General features: G+C 44.0%; 1 protein-coding gene across 1 annotated transcript; it reads right to left on the bottom strand.

The window, feature by feature from the left end:
• Window positions 1-254: 254 nt before the first annotated feature.
• Window positions 255-20,085, bottom strand: Hmgcs2 (3-hydroxy-3-methylglutaryl-CoA synthase 2). The gene is made up of 9 exons (XM_051198934.1): window positions 19,769-20,085; window positions 9,809-10,263; window positions 4,991-5,116; window positions 4,312-4,476; window positions 3,870-4,035; window positions 3,226-3,396; window positions 1,247-1,353; window positions 730-855; window positions 255-401 (listed from the first exon to the last, which is right to left on the bottom strand). The coding sequence occupies exons 1-9, from the start codon at window positions 19,870-19,872 to the stop codon at window positions 295-297; spliced, it is 1,527 nt and encodes a 508-aa protein (XP_051054891.1). The 5' UTR covers window positions 19,873-20,085; the 3' UTR covers window positions 255-294.
• Between the last annotated feature and the right edge of the window lie 324 nt (window positions 20,086-20,409).

Genomic DNA, 20,409 nt, shown 5'->3' with positions numbered 1-20,409 from the left:
GTGTAGGAACTATATGCTGCCAAGTTCCTGCTGCTGTCTGTTTGCTCCTGTGGGTTCTGATTCAGTTTCTCTCAAGCTTCTAGGAGACTTAAATACTCAGAGGTCTGACTTTCACAGCCAAATTTCCAAGACAGAGACTCTTCCCACCCATGTTCTGGAGCTCACAGTTTGTAAACCCCCCCCCCCAACCATTTCCTAAGCTATGGCCTTCTTTGACATGATTATAGACTCAGAACTCAATCTGCTACCCAGAGGAAGACACCAGGCCTTCAAGCATACTCATACTGGCCTCCTTTAGACGGGACGCCGGGCATACTTTCGGCGATGCATCTCGTCCACTCGTTCCAAATACCAAGTACCTGGGAAGAGGTTTCGTGTGTCACCAGGTGGTGAGAAGTTCACTGTGGGACAAAGAAAAAGAAACAGTACTTACAAAGAGTGACACAGGTGTGCAGGGACTGTAAGTCACATTTAATATGCTATATAGAAGGAAGGACCAGAGAGCTGCCATCTTGGGTCTGGTACTTGAGGTCTGCATGGCTATTAAAGAAGGTCTGTGAAGATGGCTCACTTGCTCAAGTTCTTGCCTCATAAGCACATCTCTCAATCATATCTCATAGGAATTGTGACCCTGGCCCATTACATCCTAGATGTCGGATGAACCTCCATTCCCAGGTACTGACATGGAATCTGGGGTGAACTGCTTTCTCTTCCTGCCCCCTTTCTTACCCTTGTGGTAGAATTGCTCTCTTTGGCTCATTATTTCTGTGAATTCCTCAGGAGTCATGCGCCTCCGGGAGTCTAGACGCTTGGGCAGATCTGACACACTAGACACCAGCTCCTCCAGAGGGGAACCTGGAAAGCAAAAGCAATGTTAAAGCTTCCTGTTGTCGTTGTCACTGGTGCTGATAGGCGGCCAGGGTCTGTAGAGTGACCCCACAAGATGTTCAGATGCCTGGTCTTGGTCATAGTAGTCATCCCGCAATCTCAAGGCCACAACTTCTCTTTAGGCAGCCAAGCCAAACCACCATTACCTCTTGCCTTGTCTACCAGGTTTCCTTGTGTCTGCCATTGCTACGATAGAGGAAGTGCTGGCGTGTATAACTTTATGCAGAAGTTTTCTTTGCTCTTAATCGCAACAACTTAGCTCTGTCGAGACAGCAACCTCAGCCAAGGCAAAACACTAGGTGGTTTCATTCACCAGGTGGCACCGTTTCGGTAGTACCTGCTGCAAGATGAGACTCACCGGGAGAAGCATCCTTGGACACTCGCAGTGAAAAGAAACTCGCTGCTAAGCCTGAGCCATAGGAGAAAGCGCCAATCCTGGAGCCGGCCAATTCTTGGGCAGAGTGGCTGCAGGTGAAAGAAAACCCCACGTCAGCACTGAATATGCATTTCACACAAAGCTTCTGTGTGTCACTCCAATCTCACTATGCCTGCCTGATACATGGAGCACTAGAGACATGCCCGTGCACTCCGCTCAGAGGGACCTTTGGTGGAATCCAGGTGTGGGACCAAAAGGAGAGCAGCCACAGCCCCAAACAGGAAGGTGGGACTGTGAGGGCAGATGCTTCTCGCTGTAGCCAGATTAAACCAGTGGACAAACCCTCAGGTCTCCCAACTTAACTGCAACAGTTCAGTGTGTATGTGTGCGTGCACGCGCTTGTGCATGTGTCTGTATGTCGTATACCTATGTACCTACTCTAAGGGTTCAGGGTGTGTGTGTTGTGTACCTGTGTACCTATGTAGCCAGGCTGGCCTTGAACTCTGTAGTCCCCCTACCTCCACAGCTCTGGGATTACAGGCACTTGCCTTCACACATTCCTGACTTGGCTTTCTGAGCATCCTCATCAGTAATTTGATCAAATTCACCTCTATGTTCCTTTATTATATAATATTCAATATATTATAAACACCACAAAACAGGAAAACCATTGAGCACTTTCTGGGCACCTTAATTTTTAAAGGCAATTTTCATGAAAACTAGAAAACATTCCATAGTTGATTATCCTCTGTACTTTGACCAGTTGTTAATATCCACTGATCACCATTCCCTGCAAAAAGAAGCCTCTCTGATGAGGGGTGAGAGCTGTACTAATCTGTGAGCATAAAGATAGGTATTTAGAAGGCAGTTTGATACTATGTCTATTTAGCAAAGTAATAGTATGTTCTCCTCTAGGGCCTATGACCTACCCAGCCATGGGTTCCTGGGACGATTTTCAGATTTTCAATACCAGACATTAGCCCCCTCCTATGGGGCTGACCTTAAATCCAACCAGAAAGCTGTTGGTTACACCAATAGCATTTGTGTCACTGTGGCACTGATGCAAATACATTTATATCAGAGAAGGGGCGGGGAGGTACTCGGGCAATCACAGAACAGGGAAAAGAAAGATTGTAAGATCCAGAGTCAGGTTAGACTGCTACAAAATAGCATCTCCTGGTCATGTCAGGGCCTTCACACTCACAAACTCACTGCTCTGGATGCCTGCATAAGGTCAAGCCAATCAAAATTCCTGCATGGATAGAGAAAGGGCTTATGATGCCCCATCCTTAACTGAGGAGCTGTTGGAAGATGGTGGCCCATGGTTGGTTGCTTCTGCTCTGATGACTGTCCCTAGGCCCATGTTATATAGGAAGCACTAATCAGACTCAGTGGGTTATATAAAAATAAAATAAAAAAGAGATAGCTAAATGGTGGTCCAGGAGGAGCTGCAGTGGGTGATGGAGGGTGGATATAATCTAAATACATTTTATAGTATATGAAATTACCAAAGAATAGAAACTGCGGAAAGCAGGCATTGTTATATGGATATTTTACAGATGAAGAAAAGTAAGGCTCCTACAGGTTTGGGGAGTTATTTTTCAAGGTAAGTAGTAAGTAGTCTTGAAGCCAGTTATGGGATCTAAAGCTAGCTTCCAATCCACCATGCTATATTAAGTACAGAGATATTAAATAGGTGAGATAAGAATATGGCCACAAGTTCTAATTTCTGAGTAGATCTTGCACATTCCCCAATGTTCACCCTGGAGAAGTTCAACCCAGCTAGCAAACCCTGCCCCTCAACCACTTTTGGTTGTAACCTTTCCATCCATCCTCTCTCTCTTCCTTTACTGTAGAAGTCTATCTCAGCAAACCAAGTTTAAATGGGAAAAAGGATGAAAGTTATTTGGCCTATCAGCTCATAAGTGGGACATAGCAGATGGGCAAGAGGCAGTACTCACTGGGAGAGAAGTGAGGCCAGGCACCCATAGAGAGACGAGGTGTACATGTTCCCATTGTTCGTGGACAGGTAAAGGGAGGCCTTGGTTTTCTTGTTGAACATGTCCAGGGAGGCCTTCAAAATAGCCTTGTCTACATCCTTGTTGGTGTAGGTTTCTTCCAGCTTTAGACCCCTGCGAGGCAGAGCAAGATGTCCCAGGAGAGGTGACAAGAGAAGAAGGCCGGGAATATGGCAGGAGAAAATAATCTCCTGCGTGCTTGCTTTTTATTACTATACTTAAACATCTGAAGAACTCAAAGTAAGATTCCTGTCATCTGAAACCACATTTACACACACTTTGTTGTTTCATCTACCGATACTTTCATGGTCCATTAGAAATCTAGAAATCAAATCTTGCCACATGCCCTACTTAGCTTTCATTCTTTCTTTTTTACCTTCCTTTCCTCACATAGTACATGGAGAGCCCATGCAGACCAGCACCATCCCTTCCTTCTATTGAAAGAAGAGCTTAGCATCCTTTCTGCTATGCTGGAGTATTGCCATCTGCTTCTCATAGGAGGGAAGTCTATATATATCCGAGGCACGAGGGAGCCTCTTCCTAGCTCACCCTCTACAAGCCTAAACCTCCACTTAAAGAAGACCCACCTGAAGGCCTCCAGCCCCTTGTACAAATCGTTCTGTGCATCACTGCTGGATGACAGGAAGTCATTGAACATCAGCCGAGCCAGGGATTTCTGGACCATCTTGCAAAAGGGTGTGTGGAAGATCATGTATTGCACATCGTCGAGGGTGAAAGGCTTGTTGTTTCCCTCTAGAAAAGAAACCGTGAAGGTGAGAGGTGGCGTGACAATGAACTACTGGGATCCGCTCTCCCAGCTGTAAGGGTGCCATGGGGCCCGGCTTCCCAGAGAGATAGTTCCTGCTTGCAGCAGATGCATGTAAGGCTCTCTCATCCCCTCCACTACAAAGTCTTTCTCTCTCATGTGTTCCACAGACATCATTGCTAAGTATTCCCTGCAGGGAAGATAGAGCATGGTTCTTGACCACACCAGCAGAGCCCCCACTTTCTGCCCTCCGGGCTGCATACCTTGCTTCCACTGATTCTGGATTTTCTTGCGGTAGGCTGCATAGCATCGATCCAAAGCCCGCATGTAGCACTGGATGGAGAGCTTCCCGTCCACTAGCGGATACTCCGAGGACAAGTTTGGTTTGTAGAAGTCATATGCATTCTCCATGTGGGTCCCCCTCAGCCCTGGAAAGGCACAGAAGGCTTTAGAGACAGCCTCACACAGGCCACCTCAAGCACACAGGATGGGAGGGACCATGTGAAATGAGACTCCTGGCTTTGTTCTGTTACCTATGTCCGAGTCAGCCTGTTCAACACTCTGGCATAATCAAAAGGAGTTTCAATAAGCAAGATTTAGATTTCCCTCTCCACACCTTTGTGGGCTTCTGAAACCTAGACTAGAAGCCTGAATTCTCCAAGCCTCACTTTCTGTCTGGATTCATTCTTTCACTGTTAGTTACACCATGGCGGGTTCCTCACCGGCTTTGGCCAGGCCCATGCCATGCATTGTTCTCCCAGTGCATGGTGAAATCATAGATTGTGGCTTCTCTCTTCCCCTTAAACAGCTACTCCCCAGGCCAGACGTTCAGAGGTGAGCACCCCTATCCCCCAGCCCTGAGTAGTGAGTGTGACAGTTTGAGATTAGGATCTACAATGTGACTGGGCCGCATGCAGCCTCTTGGGAATGTTTATTACGAACCTTGCTCCAGGACTAGAGGGGCCTTGGGCCCAATCAGCATTGCCACAGCCCCAGCGCCACCTGTGGGCCTGGCGTTACCCACTGGGTAGACTGCAATATCACCACAGACCACCAGGGCGTAGCGACCTGCAAAGACAGAGAGTTACTCATGACACCACTGCCAAATCTAGAATACAGTGAGGGCCTGCTGTGTGCAGAGAACAGCTTTATATATTGGAAATAGATGGAACCAGACCGAAAGTGAAATATAATAAAATAGCACACATAAACTCCAGTGAAACCCATGATCCAATTATATTTGAAATATAAATCCAATGTTGTGTCCCTATAGTCTAGCTATGGAATGCTCACTCAGATGGAATCATCTGTAATTTTTAAGTGAATGTATGTTTGCATGCATACAAGACAGTGCAACACATGTGTGTCAGAGGACAACTGTGAGAGTCAGGTCTCTACTACATGGGCTCTGGTGAAGGACCTCAGGAGAGCTGAAGTTGACAACAGCAGTCTATGAAAGCCACTGCTCCAACCAACTCACCCAATCTTTCATCACCAGCAGAGCATGTGACAGGGACCTGCCTGTGCCCGTGAATCTTGGCTCCCCAGGCATGGCAGCTCAGAGCTGGGAAGGCGCCAAGGGTACCAGGACCTCATAGAGCAGGGGGTGGGGGTGGTTTATATGCATAGCTATGTCTCTGGCAAGGGGCAGGACCTGGGTGCTGGGGAGCCCAGGGTGAGGGGTGACCGAATCTGTTCCTCTTCTCTACAGATCCATGCAACAGTTCCTGGGGAACAAATCTGAGCAGAGCTGCTTCCCAAACAGTGTCTGCTTCAAATTCCACCCATAGCTGTAAATAATGAATAGACACAGTAGCCCCATAGGTCATTAGCCATACCTCTGATGCCACCCCCTCCCCCAGAATTATTTATTTATTTGAGGGGTTAAGCTTTATTGCTTAGATTTATTTATTTTAGCCTATATGTATATATGCTTTGCCTACATGCATATGTCTGCACCACAGATCAGAAGAAGGGGCTGAATTCTCTAGAACTGTAGTTACAGGTGGTTGTGAGCCACCATGTAGGTACTGGGAACTGCACCCAGGTCTTCTGCAAGAACAAGTGCTCGCAATTGCTAAACCATTCTCCATACCTGTTTTTGCATACTTCAGACAGGGTCTCATTACACAGCCCAGGCTGGCCTCAAACTCAAGGTCCTCCTACATCAGCAAGTGGCTGATGAGAAGTTTGTGCCACCGTGCCTGCCAGAATCCCATTTCTAAATTCACTTAAAACTTCCTTAATTGGTGTACATGCATGTAATTGGAGAAAAAAATAACATTTTTGTATATATCTATTTTTCACTCAATATGAATATTTCAGAAACTATAGAAAAGTACTTAGAAGTCATTTATGAAAAGACCTTTAAATTTAACTGTAAAAGCCAAACCTCCAGGGACAAAGTCAAAAGACAAGCTGAAGAGTATTTACAATACTTATAACCAACAAAAAGCTATTTTCTTTCATTACAAAAGTCTCCTTTAAAAAAAAAAGACAAGCTGTGTAATAGAAAAATGACCTAAAATATTCACTCAGCCTGGAAAAAGATCTTTAGCAGCTATGATTCCGACAGTAGGCCAATATCAAGAACTTATCAAGAATTGCAGAAATTAAACACCAAGGAAATAAAACCCCCAGTTAACAAATGGCAAGTGAACTGAACACACTTTCCAAAACTATACAAAAGAAACACAGGTGACCAAGAATTATTTTGAAAGTGTTTGATACTCCTAACTATCAGGTAAATGTGAGCTAAAATGGCTTTGAAATGCCACCTTAGCACCCCAGTCATAATGGCCATCATCAATAAATTTATCAATGAATGCTGGAAAGGTTGTGGAGACAAAGAAATGCTTATTCAATCTTCATGAGTGTTCAAATTAATCCAGCTGCCATGGAAATAAGTTTGGAGACTTCTCAAAAAGTGGAGATAGAACTACCGTATCACCCAGTTATTTCACTCCTGGACATATATCCAGAAACCTCTGTACCCAACCACAGAGATAGCTTCACCCCATGTTCAGTCACTATAGCAAAGAATTGTATCATCCTAATTGCTCTCAGCATCTGAGTGGATAACAAATATTTTCATATATAAAATAGAATATTTTTCTTCTTTAAATAAGTATGAAATCACAAAGTTTTCAGGAAAATGGATGGACTTAAAATATTAAGCAATTTCAGAAAAAAATTACATTTTTCCCTTAGATGTGGAATTCAGTCAATAATATTTGTATATGTGCAAAAAAATGTGCATGTGGGTATTAATAACAAGCAGAATACAGAACAAGGAAGGCTAAGTATTAAGGGATAAGTGTAAGTCTTTCTCTGTCCCACCAGCCAGCTCCCAAATAAACACATGGAGACTTATTATAAATTATGAAAGTTCAGCTGATAACTTAAGCTTGTTTCTGACTAGCTCTTATAACTTAAATTAACCCATACCTATCAATTAACATGCTGCCTCGTGGCTCATGGCTTGTTACCACATCTCCTACATGTCATGCTTCCTCCAGTTTCCTTGAGATTCCACACTTCTTCCCAGCATTCTTTGTGCCTCGAGATCCTGCCCAGCTATTGGCTGTTAGCTTTTTATTAAACCGATCAGAATGACACAGCTTTGCAGTGTACAAAAAGGTTATTCCACAACAGATGAGGAAGGACTGAATGCAGGTCATGGATTTTCTGGTTTTGGTGATGGGCAAGTGCATAAAAATACATTCAACAGTGAGAGTATAAAAATCTATAGTGTCTACCATAGAGAAGTTCATTGAGTTGAATAGCCTTTGAGTTTGGTTAATTTCAGTGTGTGTCTTTTTAATTCCAACTTCTTTATCATAAAGTTTTTCAAAAATCTATTTTCCTTCATTTATAAAATTCAAATAAAAAAGAAGCAAGAGGACAACTTGTTAGAGTTTGTTCTCTCCTTCCACCTCGTGAGGTCTGGGAATCTAACTCAGATCACCAGGCTTGACAGCAAGCACCTTTACCTACTGAGTTGTCTTGTCAGCCCCTCATGTTTTACGGTTTAGTCTCTTATCTATGTGTTTCTGTGCACGTGCTTGTGTCCACCCTGTTCTAACTTGGGATCCAAACTCATGCTTGCACTGCAAGTACTTTAACCATTCAGCCATCTCTGCAGCCCGGCTCTTTACTTAAAAGCAAAGAATGCTGGACTATATTCCCTAAGATCCATGGCAACATTAGTCTTAAAATTAATTTTATAATTAGTATTCACTGTGGGTTTTCAATGCTTTCTGGTGTAATTTCCAACTCAGTAAATACAGAGACAGCCAAGGTCCCTCACATTCCCATTAGTCAATCTTTTCATCAGCCCCTAAAGGCAGAGAAGTAAACAAGAACTTGGAGGCTCCAGGAGGTTAACGTGTTGATTGAACAAGAATGGCTCCTATAGACTCATGTATTTGAATGTTTAGTCACTGGGGAGTGGCATTATTTGAGAGGATTAGGAGGTGTGGCCTTGTTGAAGAAGGTGTGTCTTTGGGGAGGGCTTTGATACTTCCAAAGTCCAAGTCAGGCCCAGCGTCTCTATTCTGCTGTCTACAGATTTGAATGTAGAACTCTCAGCTACATGCAGCATCATGTCTGTCTGCATGCTGCCATGCTTCTTGACATGATGACAATAGACTAAAACCTCTGAAATTGTGAGCCAGACTCAATTAAATGTTTTTTTTTTTTTTCTCTCCATAAGAGTTGCTGTGGTTATTCTGTCTCTTCACAGCAATGGAAGTGATCTTAGGTATTTAACTCTTTCCCTTGGACTTTTCCTTGCCATCTTGACAGATGGTAGACCACCAATGTAACTCCGGGGAAAGATGTAAGCAAGGCATAAAGCAATGTTAACATTTCAGGAGCAGGCCCTGGAGAAGGAGAAAGACACTGTTCATGGTCCACTCTGGGCTTCTCTCAGTCCATTTTGACCAGTGTCCATCCCTTACCATAGAAACTTATGTACATATATCTTTGTTTCAGAGACTTAGGAGGCAATAAAGAGAACTAAGCACAGAGAGATATGTTGGACTTAGTTTGGAGTTTTGCCTCTACACTCATTGCATCAGTGTGGTATTTAATCTTAATGCCACCTCACCTTGATGAGGTTTATAACCACCATGAAAACAAACCTCTGGACATGTCCTGAGGGATTTTCTCATTTAGGTTAACTGAAATAGAAGAACCACTCTAAAAGTGTGTGACATCATCCTGTAGGCTTGGGTTCTGGGCTGAACAAAAAGGGACAAAGAGGGATGAACAAAATCATTCCTGTCACTCTGCTTCCTGACTGGGGATGCCCTGTGACCAGCTGTCTCTAGCTCATGACGCCATGATTCCCCCATCATAATAGACTACACCTTCAGACTATGAACCAAAATAAACCCTTCTTTCCTTAAGTTGCCTTTGTCAGGAGTTTTGTCACAGCTGCAAGACAAGTAACTAAAACAGTGAAGACACCAAACATTTCACCTTCTCACCTATGATCGATCGGGTGTGGCACTCACACCACAGGATATTGCACAGAATAAATGAATAGCTACATGAACACATTACCTGATCAACTTCATAAAGCTGTGCCCATCTACCTGGCTATCCTCACTGTTTTTGTTGGGCGATAGCAGCAGCTGTGCAGATAAATTGCCTTTCCCTTCCCAGTATAAAGCCCTCTGGAGAGCTGAGAGCAGAGCATGGTGTTCAGCCTCCACTCTAAGAATCATACGTCTGTAATGTCCTAGAAATACATACCATCCCAGTAGCTGGACTCCATCCAGTTGGCAGCATTGAAGAGGGAGGCAGTGCCACCGTAGCAGGCGTTGGTGGTGTCTATGCCCTCAATGTCAGTATTGCCTGACTCCTGGAAGAGTTCCATGAGCACTGTCTTGACAGCCTTGGACTTGTCAATGATGGTCTCGGTGCCCACCTCTAGGCGGCCCACAGCATCCCATGGCAGCTTTGTGCGCTCCATCAGCCTCTGCACCACTGTCAGACACAGCGAGTTGATGTCCTCCTGGACCGAACAGAAGCCCATACGGGTCTGGCCCAAGCCCACTGTGTACTTCCCTGCTTCCACGTTGTTAAACTTCTCCAGGTCAGTTTGGTCCACATACTGGGCTGGGAAGTAGACCTCCAGGGCAAGGATGCCAACATCTTTTGGCCAAGTGTCCGTTTTGGCCAAGGGAGCAGGAGGGATCGTAAAAAACCTGCAGTTAAAAATAACAGTCGTAAATCCACTAATGGTCTTTTGACAGTTGCCTCAAAAAAAAAAAAAAAATACTGTGGCAATCATTTCATTTATGGTTTAGTATCTTTTGAAGCTGTGTTATCAAGTGGTGAAAATTTAGTAGTTTTACCTGTTGATTTGACCCTTTTATCCTTTAATACATTATAACACATTACTTTTCCTAATAACACAGCTATGCTAGTACTGTGATCACTCTTTGAATGGTAGTTATTCTGTCCAGACTCTCAGAGTGTGATGTTAGTGTAGATTACCAATTTGTTAGGCTCTGGAATTGCCTGGGAGAAAAGACTCCAGACACCAGACACATCGTTGAGAGTAGGTTAGCTTTCGGGCCTGCCTATGAGGGACTATCTCAGACGGTTTAATTGAGATGGGAAGGCCCACCCTGGAGGGTTGGGGCACTTTCCCCTGGGCTTTGTCCTGGACTGTATAAAGAGGATGAAGCTAGCTGAGAGTAACCACTCAGTGTCCTCTGACTCCTGACTGTCTCAAGCTCCTGTCACTGTGACCTCCTCACCATGGTAAACCGGACCTCAGGACTGTGAATGGAAATAAATACTCCCTCCCTTACGTGGCTTTTGTTAGGCTATCCTGTCATATCAAAAGGAAGAGTAACCATTTATTATTTTAACTTCTAATTGTTTTGTTTTGTTTCCGTGCGTGTCTTTTGGATTTTGGTTTTGTGAGTCAGGATCTGTCATTTTACCCCAGGCAGGCTAGCTTTGAATTCTGGATTCTCCTGACTCTACCTCCTAAGTACTGGGATCCCAGGGGTGGTGGTTTGAATATGAAGGGCACCCGTAGGCTCATATATTTGAATACTTGGGCATTAGGGAGTGGCACTATTTGAGAGGGCCTTGTTGGAGGAAGTGTGTTACTGGGGGTGGGGTTTGAGGTTTCAAAAGGTCAAGCCAAGCCAGTCCCAGGGTTTCTCGATCTTCCTAATACCTTCAGATCCAAATACAAAATGCTCAGCTACTTCACCAACACCACATCTGCATGTATGCTGCCATGCTCCCTGCTGTGACAATTAAGTGCTTTTTCGGTAAGAATTGCTGTGGACATGGTATCTTGATGGTATCTTTACAGCCACAGAATACTGGCTTACAGAGCTGGTATGCACTATCACATCTGGCAACAACTATCTTTTATAAATTTCATGAACCTTTGAATTTTTTAATAAGCCTTACAATAGGGGTATTTTAATTGGAGTATTTAGTCTGTTTATATTTATTATAATTACTGATAAAATTGGGATGAAATTTATCATCTATCTGATTTTATTTGCTTATAATATCTTTCATTTTTATTTCCCCTTTTTCTGAATTCTTATCAATTATTTACCAGTTTAAAAATATTTATTAGCCTTTACCCCTTTCCCCATCTGCTTTTTAGTGATGACCCTAGAGGTTACAATAGGCACAGCTTATCACATGCTAAATAAATTACTTTTTCTACTAAGAAGGTGTTGTCAGGAAGATGGTCCATGAGCCATGTCTGGTGTTCTTCCCTCTGTAACAAGGAAAACAATAGCTTTTCCCCAGCATGTTTGCATGGAGTGATGTGTGGAGAAAACATTGCAGAACCATGGAAACACATTGACTTTAGAAAGTAGAGACTAGCATTTACCCTCCCGTCTTTCAAGATCAACACTTAACCAAGAGGAGCTTTGCTTAGCAGAGAAAAGATGAGTCCTCTCTCATACCAGACTTCTTGCTGTCTGAGAGTCTATAGCCTCTGCCATTCTGGAGCCAGGTTTGGGTAATTACCTGTTTACCACACCACCAAATTGCCCTAAAGAAGAGCCTAGCCCATGTTATACCCTTCCCACTTGACTCCTGCTCCACAGGACCATCTTGGGATTCTGTCCACCTTAGGGTCTATGAAGCAACCAGAGAACTGCTTCTATAAGCGTAGCCAATTCATTTCTATGAAATATACAGGTGTCTCTGTTTCCCTTCCCACACCCCTGGAAAGTACCTTGGCGGGCTATGTTGAACAACATGAACTTACAGAGGCACATTTTCTACTGACTAAGAAACACATGGAAAGTAGATAGTAAGCATGACTCACAAAGCCTACAAAGGTTTCTATTCTTGAGTATTCTTTTTAAAAATATTATTTATTTATTTATTTTGACTTTTCAAAACAGTGTTTCTCTGTAGCTTTGGAGCAAAGATTTATTTATTATGTATGCAGTGTTCAGCCTGTAGGAGAGAAGAGGATACTAGATCTCATTACAGATGTTTGTGAACCACCATGTGATTACTGTGAATTGAACTCAGGACCTCTGGAAGAGCAGTCAGTGCTCTAAACCACTGAGCTATCTCTCCAACCCCATATTCTTGAGTATCTTAATTCACAGAAGTCATCGCTGAGATTCTAAGTGGCCATGAACATCCTTCTGCAGCCCTCAAGAATTAGTGGATATGTCTACCTTAGAAGGTCACCCCACTGAGTCTCTGAGAGGCAGATTAACAGCCTGTTCTGAGCCCAATGTCATCCATGACCTTCTATCATTTGTGGTATCACATCTATACTTGCTCATAGCTCAGCCCTCATGAAAGCTTCAGACACCACTATCATCCTGCTCTACTGATGAGAATGCTGTCCCATTCCTACCTAGGCCCATGGGGTGACCCTATTCCCATATCATCTGCAGAAATTTAAAGGTACTTCATACCCTCAAAACACTTTTCCAAGAACCAGTAGCAATCTTGCCTTGCCTAAAAAAAAAATGCATGAATATTTTAGCATAATTCCACAAATCCTGTAGCCTATATCACTAAGACAAGCATCACCAACACTGATGACAGTGTTTATCTACAGATCTACACTGGAGTACCAACCCAATGCAGTCTATACAATCAATACTGTGTGACAAATCATCAGTACAAAGACTTTTACTGTAAAAGCCAGTCAATAAAATTGAGAGACAGAGAAAACTGACCCCATCCAAATGCACAAATATCAATGGAGGGTGACTAAACACATGAAAAACAAGGTAACATGACACCTCCAAAGAAACACTCTAGCCACAGAAAACACACACACACATACACACACACCACCACCACCACCACCAAAGGAAAGGAAATAAGTGATTGCCTGAAAAAAGAATTCAAAATAATGATTTTTAAGGAAGTATTTGAAGTTTGGCACAGACACATCCATATACATACACACTGTAAATAAATAAATGGAAAAAATATAAGATAGAAATTCCAAAAACAACAAATGAAATAACTCAAGTTGTATATAAGGAAATATTTATTAGACCAACAGCAGATTTCTCAGCAGAAACCTTGTAGGACAGTAGAGAATGGGGTGATATATTCAGAGTTCTGAAAGAAAAGAATTGCCAACCAAGAATATTATACCCAGAAAAACTATCCTTCAGAGATGAAGAAGGAATAAAGTCTTTCCAAGATAAAAAAAAAAAAAAAAAAAAAAAAAAAAAAAAAAAAAGAGCAGGGAATTCATCACTGACAAATAACTTCTAAAAGAATGCTTATGGTATTTTTACACATGGGGGGACAAAAATATAACTACACTATGAAGACTGTGGAAATATAGAATTCAATAGTAGAGCAGATACACAAAAGAGGAGAAAGAGAAACCTATCAGAATAGAAGAAAGCCACCAACCACAGTGATGAACAAGAAAAGGAAGGAACACAGATCATACAAATGACCAGCAAGACATGTAATAGAAAGACACTTGTATTCAATCTCCCAGCTAAAAGACTGGCTGAATGGACTACAGCCAAGTTCCATGATACACTTTTAAAATAAATTCACTTCACCACTGAAGACACACAAAAACCAGTAGTGACAGAATGGAAAAAGATACATAAGAACCCCAAAGCAAACAAGAGTACCTATGCTCTTGTCAGATAAGATTGATTGTAAATAAAGTCTTTAGAAAGATATGAAGATGGTCATTGTCTAACAATAATTAGATCTATTCTCTGAAATAAAAACCAACACATAAATCAGCAGAGCAAAGAACTCAGAATGAATAAACTCACACTTTCATAGCCGGATTATTTTTTTGTGAAGGCATCAACAGCACACATTGAAGAAATGAATCTTTTTGATGAGTGCTGCTGAGAAAACTAGATATCTACACACAGTAGAACCATACTCTGCCTTTCACCATACGAAATCAATTGAAAAAGGGTGGAAGACCCAAATGCAGGACTTCAAATCATGACTCTGCTAGAAGGAAATGTAGAGCACATGTTAATGTTGGCAAAGATTCATTCTGTTTTGCTTTGATTTGTTTGAGACATGATTTCACTATGTCACCTGGACTGGATCACCAGGTTGCTTAGGTCAACCTCAAATTCATGATCCTCCACCTCAGTTTCCCTGATTTTATGTTTATTTACCTATTTATTTACATATTGACTTATATGTGTATGGATGTGAGTGCCATTGTGATTATCAAAGGGCAACTGTAGGTGTCAGTCCTTTCCTTCCACAATGTCGGGTTTGGGACTTGAACTCAGGTCATTGGACTTATCAGCTTTACCTGCCAAACCATCTTGCTAGCCCTTCAAATACTTTTTAAGAACCCCCCCAAAAGTAAGGCAAATAGGATTATTTAAAGCTGAAGATACTTCTGAATAGCAAAAGGATTGATATGAGACTAAAGAGGCAGCCTCCTGTGGGAGAGAATTCTTGCAATCTGTTCATTTGAAGGGCACAACTCACAGAATATATCAGGGACTGAAACAACTTGACAACAAAAATCCAAATAGTTCTGTTTTTAAATAGGCCAACACCTGAATCAACATTTTTCAAGAGAGGACGTACAGAGAACAGATACAAATACGCAACACATCACACATCTGCAAGGAGGTGCAGAGCAAAGGTCCAAAATGAAGCTTCACCATAGTTAGGATGACATTATAAGTAAATAAATACCACATGCCATGAAGCTGCTGAAAAAGGAAGTTTTCAGGGCTGGCGAGATGGCCCCATGGGAAAAGGTGCTTTACCCCAGAAGACAGACCTGTGTTCAATCTCAGTAACCCACATGGCAGAAGGAAAGACTCCTGCAAGTTGTCCTCTGACATCCACACGTGTACCGTGGCACACAAGCTCACACATGGGCTCACACTCGCATACAACTTTTTAAAAAGAAAAACCTCTCATACAGAGATGATAGGAGTGTGAATTGATACAGCCACATGGAAACCATACAGTTGTAGCACCAAAAACCAGAAGAGAACTATCATAGGATCCATGAACCTCAATACTGGGCACATACCCAAGGGAACTGAACACACATCACTCATGGTCACACATAATAAACACTTGCACACTTATTGCAGAACTATTTACAAGAATCACAATAGATAATCCTTTGTGCTGCTCACTGACAGATGAATGTGTAGACAAACTGTGACATGTATGTATGCTGGAATATGATTTAGCCACGAAGATTGAATTCTGTCACTGCAGCAACACAGATGGAACATATATTATGCACAGAAAGTCAAAGATGGCATGTTCTTGCTCACAGGTGCTAGCTGAGGCATTGACCTCAAAGCAGTAGAGACTGGAATAGTAATGCAAGAGCCTCGGGCAGGGCAAGGAAAAAGAGGGAAAGGGAAGAGGACAGCTGCTGTGTGCAGGGGTACAGCTGCATGGGAGAAATACGCTTCAATTTTTGTTTTGTTTTATTCCATGGTGCTGGGACGTAAACACAGGACATTTGAGGCAAACACATTAAAACACATCCTCAGCCAGAAGTGATGTTCTGGGTTTTTTTAATTATTTAATTATTTTTATTTGCCATGCATTGGTGTTTTGCAAGCATGTATATCTGTATGAGGGTGTCGGATTCTATGGAACTGGAGTTACAGAGAGTTGTGAGTTGCCGTATAGATGCTGGGAATTGAACCTGCGTCCTCTGGAAGAGTAGCCAGTGCTCTTAACCACTGAACCATCTCTCCAGCCCCAGAAGGAACTCTCAATGTCCTATGACACAGCAGGATCATTATGATTGACAACAGTTAATTGGGTATTTCAAAGAAGAAGGTAGGGAAGATTTTGAATGCTCAAAACACAAAGAGATGGTAAAAGTCTATAACGATAAATAAGCCGATTGCTCTGATCAGGTCAGTGTGTGTGTGTGTGTGTGTGTGTGTACACTTAAATGTCACAATATACCCATAAGTATGGACAGTTATTGTGTGTCTATTAAAAATAAAGTGCACCCCACTATCTCCAAAATAGTGCAAACCCTTCCAATAGGTCAGCTCTGTTACTACTTGGTCGCTTTGAGCTGTTATGATCCTGATGTTTTATTTCCACATGTGCTATAAGCCCTTAGAGAGAATAATCTAGAAACCTCCACTCTCTTGTTACCATACATGAAAAAATGGATCCTTTCCCCACTTGTTGCTATGTTTGTTTTGTTTTGAGACCAAGTCTCACTATGTAGTCCAAGCTGGCCTTGAACTCTTGATCTTCCTGCCTCAGCCTCCTGAGTGCTGACATTGCAAATGTGCACCAATGTGCCCAGGTCCTTTCCTTTCTTTTAAAGGAAAATTTCCCTGTCTTTCATTCTGTCTGTTTTCTTCTGATTGAGACTTTTCAATATTTATCAGACGTTCCCCACGCAGAGCTGACTCACCGTAGAACAAGACAGACACCCTTTGTGCCCACAGGGCGGCAGGCTTTTTATAGCCCCTTCTGTAGTGGAGCAGGCCAACCCGTGGTGGGAGCACAGAGGACCAACAGTGGAATTCTAAATGGAGACCAGAGAGAATGGCAGTCAGTAGAAGGGGAAAGAAAGAATTTCTTTCTTTCCTGTATCCCTCTTCTGGTGAAAGTGAGCAGTTTCTCTTCCCAGCTGCAAGGCTCCCCTCCTACAGGTGCTCAGGGTCTGAAGCCAGTGCCCTTCTTTGCTATAAACACTACCAAAGTAGTGCCTCAGCCTTTCTTGTTCTAGAAATACTGTCTAGTTGTTGCCCTGGACACCTGGCTTACAAAGCTTTCTCTGTACCGCAGGGGATCTGCCTCATACTGAGTGCTTCTCCCTACCTGATCCTCTGGGGTCCCCAAATGTTCTCACCAGGAGGGTCACTTTTAAGGACCCCATGAGACAAAAGAGCATCGCCACAAGACACTGGAGCAGAGCAATTCGTCTCGTTGGCCTCTGCCGGGAGAGGGAGGGAGCTAACGTATTTATTTGGTGCTCTCCAAATAACTGGAGTTTGAACTTTCAAATATTTATGGGGGAGCATCCCCAGGACCAAGAGCTAATGGTTAGCCAGTGTTTGGAGCTGCCAGCTTGGCTGCTTTCCCTTCAGGTTCGTGTCTCTATCTGCCTCTCTGGTCCGACTCCCTCCCTCATAATAAGGAGGCAGGGACTCTCCTTATTATCTTGGTAGAGACTTTTCTGGTCGTGGATTTCAGAGCCTTGGAGATAAAAGGGCCGCACAAAGGCTTCCAGAAGCACCAGGCACTTGGTTAAAGAGTTCCTTTCTTGTCCCATACTTCCTCCAAGCGATGGCCATTGCATTTCACTTAAAGTAACTTGTTCTTGCTGCTTAGCTCAAGGATTTGCACCAAGCTCTAATTCACTCCATCCTGCCCGTTCCCTTGTGGCTTCACAGCTAACTGTCTTGTTCTCTGCACCATGAGGAGAAGGGAGCTGTTGTATGAAAGCGTTACACAGAGAAGAGGGCAGGACTTTCAAAATCCTTAATCGGCATGAGGAAGGAGATGAGCATATCTGTAGCCCAGCTGCCAAGACTGGAGGGGGATGAGGACCATGAAGAGATACGGGCAAAATGGTGTAGTGCAAGGGAAACAGAGACTCTCTGAGTAAGGAAAATAAGGAGAGCTTCATGCCGGGGCTAACTTCGAGGTCAGCCTTGTTTTCTTGTTTACATTTTTTTTTAAATGTTGGGGCAGGGGCACAGCACATGTGTGGGGGTCAGAAGACAAATCTCAGGAGTCTGTCCTCTCCTACTGAGTGCATTCTGGGGACTGAACTTAAGTCCTCAGCTTTGGCATCTTTACCTATTGAGCCATCCTACCAGCCCCTAAGGTCAGTCTTGATAGACAGATCACTATTTTCAAGGGTGAAGGGGTAGTGATCACGGTGGGGGGGGTGAGCAGGCTAGGAGGCAGAGAATATAGCTGAGAGCCAGGTGTTTGATGTCAGGGCAGTTCTCCTGGGGTGGATTTAAAGCTGCTGTGGGTTGGATTAGAGGGGCCCTCTAGAGCGAAGGTGACCTATAAAGAACTTGAGTAGTTCAGGCAGTGAGCACTTGGGCTAACCACAAGGGTGCCAGAAGGGACATGTAAGAGTTCCAGATCGTGACCCAAAGAAACCACAGTGCATCAGTGAGGATGGAGGTTTGGGTAGTGGCCCACAGTGGCTTAGGGAAAGTTTGTGCCAGGCATCGTGGCACAGACCTATAATCCCAGTGCTCTGGAGGCACAGGCAGGTGTATCTGTATGAGTTCAAGGCCAGCTGGTCTACATAGTGAGTTCTAGGTCAGTCAAGGCTACATAGAGAGGCCCTGTCTTGATTTTTAAAAAGAAGGGTGTGGGGGTGGGACCAGCGAATGGTCACCCCTGTCCAGCCCTGAAATTAGTAAACCGTGTCCACCACTTCCTCACAAATGCAGAGACAAGCTAGAATCTTCTGAGCTGGAATATTCAACTGAAATGCAGGGGTTTTGCCAGGGGTGGGAGAGTGGAGGTGATGGTGGGGTCATGAAGAAAAGAAAGAGGTAAAGGGCACTGCCCCCCATTCCAGGCTCCCTGGGGAGCAGGCAAGGGGAGACACAAGAGCAAAGTGGCTTTCCCCCTAAATATTCAGCATCCGTGGGTATAAGTGGAAAGGAACCCTTGGGACTATGACCTCAGTGGGCGGGCGAGCAAAGGAGTAAATAAGGCACGGAGCACAGCTGTATCCTGTTAGTTCTGGGCAACCACAGCACTTGGACCAGACTAAAGGGTGTTTACAAAGAACTGAGGCATGTGTTTCTTCTTGCACAGGCACATGTACCCCTCGCCCCCGCAACTTCTATATTTCATCTCATAAAACTGAGGCACAGAGAAACACAGCTTCCTCTTTTTGGTCCATTCTAGGTCTTGCTGCACTGAGCTAAAGTGAGCAGTTGAACTAAGATTGCAGCTTCAGGATACTGAGTTCTGCTGCCGCCTGTAGCTCAGGGGAGACGAGAAGATGCTGCTTTTCCTAAACAGTGGGCATGCGAGATGTAGGCCTCTCCAACTTAACAGCGGACTGGCACTGTCTAGAAATGAGGCAGCAGGGCCCCCTTTGAAGCTAACTTGTGTGTTGGTGGCTGAGTGCGAGCCTCGCCAGCTTTTGCCTGGGATTCTAGTGAAGTCCCCTGCCTGGTCTTTATTGGTCCCCCGTGGTGCTTGTCTGAGAGTGACCTCTATAGACCCTCAGAGCAGGTGACTCACCTCTGCTGGGCTGCTGAGAGCGGGTGAGCAGGTGTGAGCGAAGCTTCCTGCATCACTCTCTTCACTTGCAAGACCCTCCTTGCTGGAGCCAAAAGCCGCTGCATCTCTAGGGTATCTGCAGAAAGCCAGCTGTCCACAGGCCTTGGGAGAGATGCCCAGCAGTTGTGGGCTGGGCTTTATAAGTCTCTGGGACTCCAGCCTTGGGAAGCCCCGCCCTAGCTTATCGAGGCCTCTGCCAGCTTCGGAAAAACTGGGCCAAAGGTCTCAGAACTCGAAGTCGAAGAAAAACATCATCTCTAACATGTACATAGCTGCCCTGCTCTGGTTGTTCTCTGGCTGGCTGGCTCTGTCCTGCTCCTAGCTGCTCTCTGGCTGGCTGGCTCTGAAACGTTCTTGTCAGCCTTATATTTGTCCAGCCATGGAAGCCAGGAAGCTTTCTTGCTAGGTCCTAACACATTCAACAGTCACCCCAACCCATCTCCCCAGGCCCTGATTCCCTTGCTGAGTGACTACCACTGGTTCCTAAGCCTCTCTGTGCTGGCAGATATTGTTATCATTTTGTTTGTCTCTCTGTGTAGCTTTGGAACCTGTCCTGGGACTAGCTCTGTAGATCAGGCTGGCCTCCAACTCATAGAGATCTG

The sequence above is a fragment of the Phodopus roborovskii genome, unplaced genomic scaffold (genome assembly GCF_943737965.1).
Source record: "Phodopus roborovskii unplaced genomic scaffold, PHOROB, whole genome shotgun sequence".
NCBI classification, from domain to species: domain Eukaryota; kingdom Metazoa; phylum Chordata; class Mammalia; order Rodentia; family Cricetidae; genus Phodopus; species Phodopus roborovskii.
The sequence above is the reverse complement of the archived record's forward strand: the minus strand, read 5'-3'. Positions and strand labels throughout refer to the sequence as shown.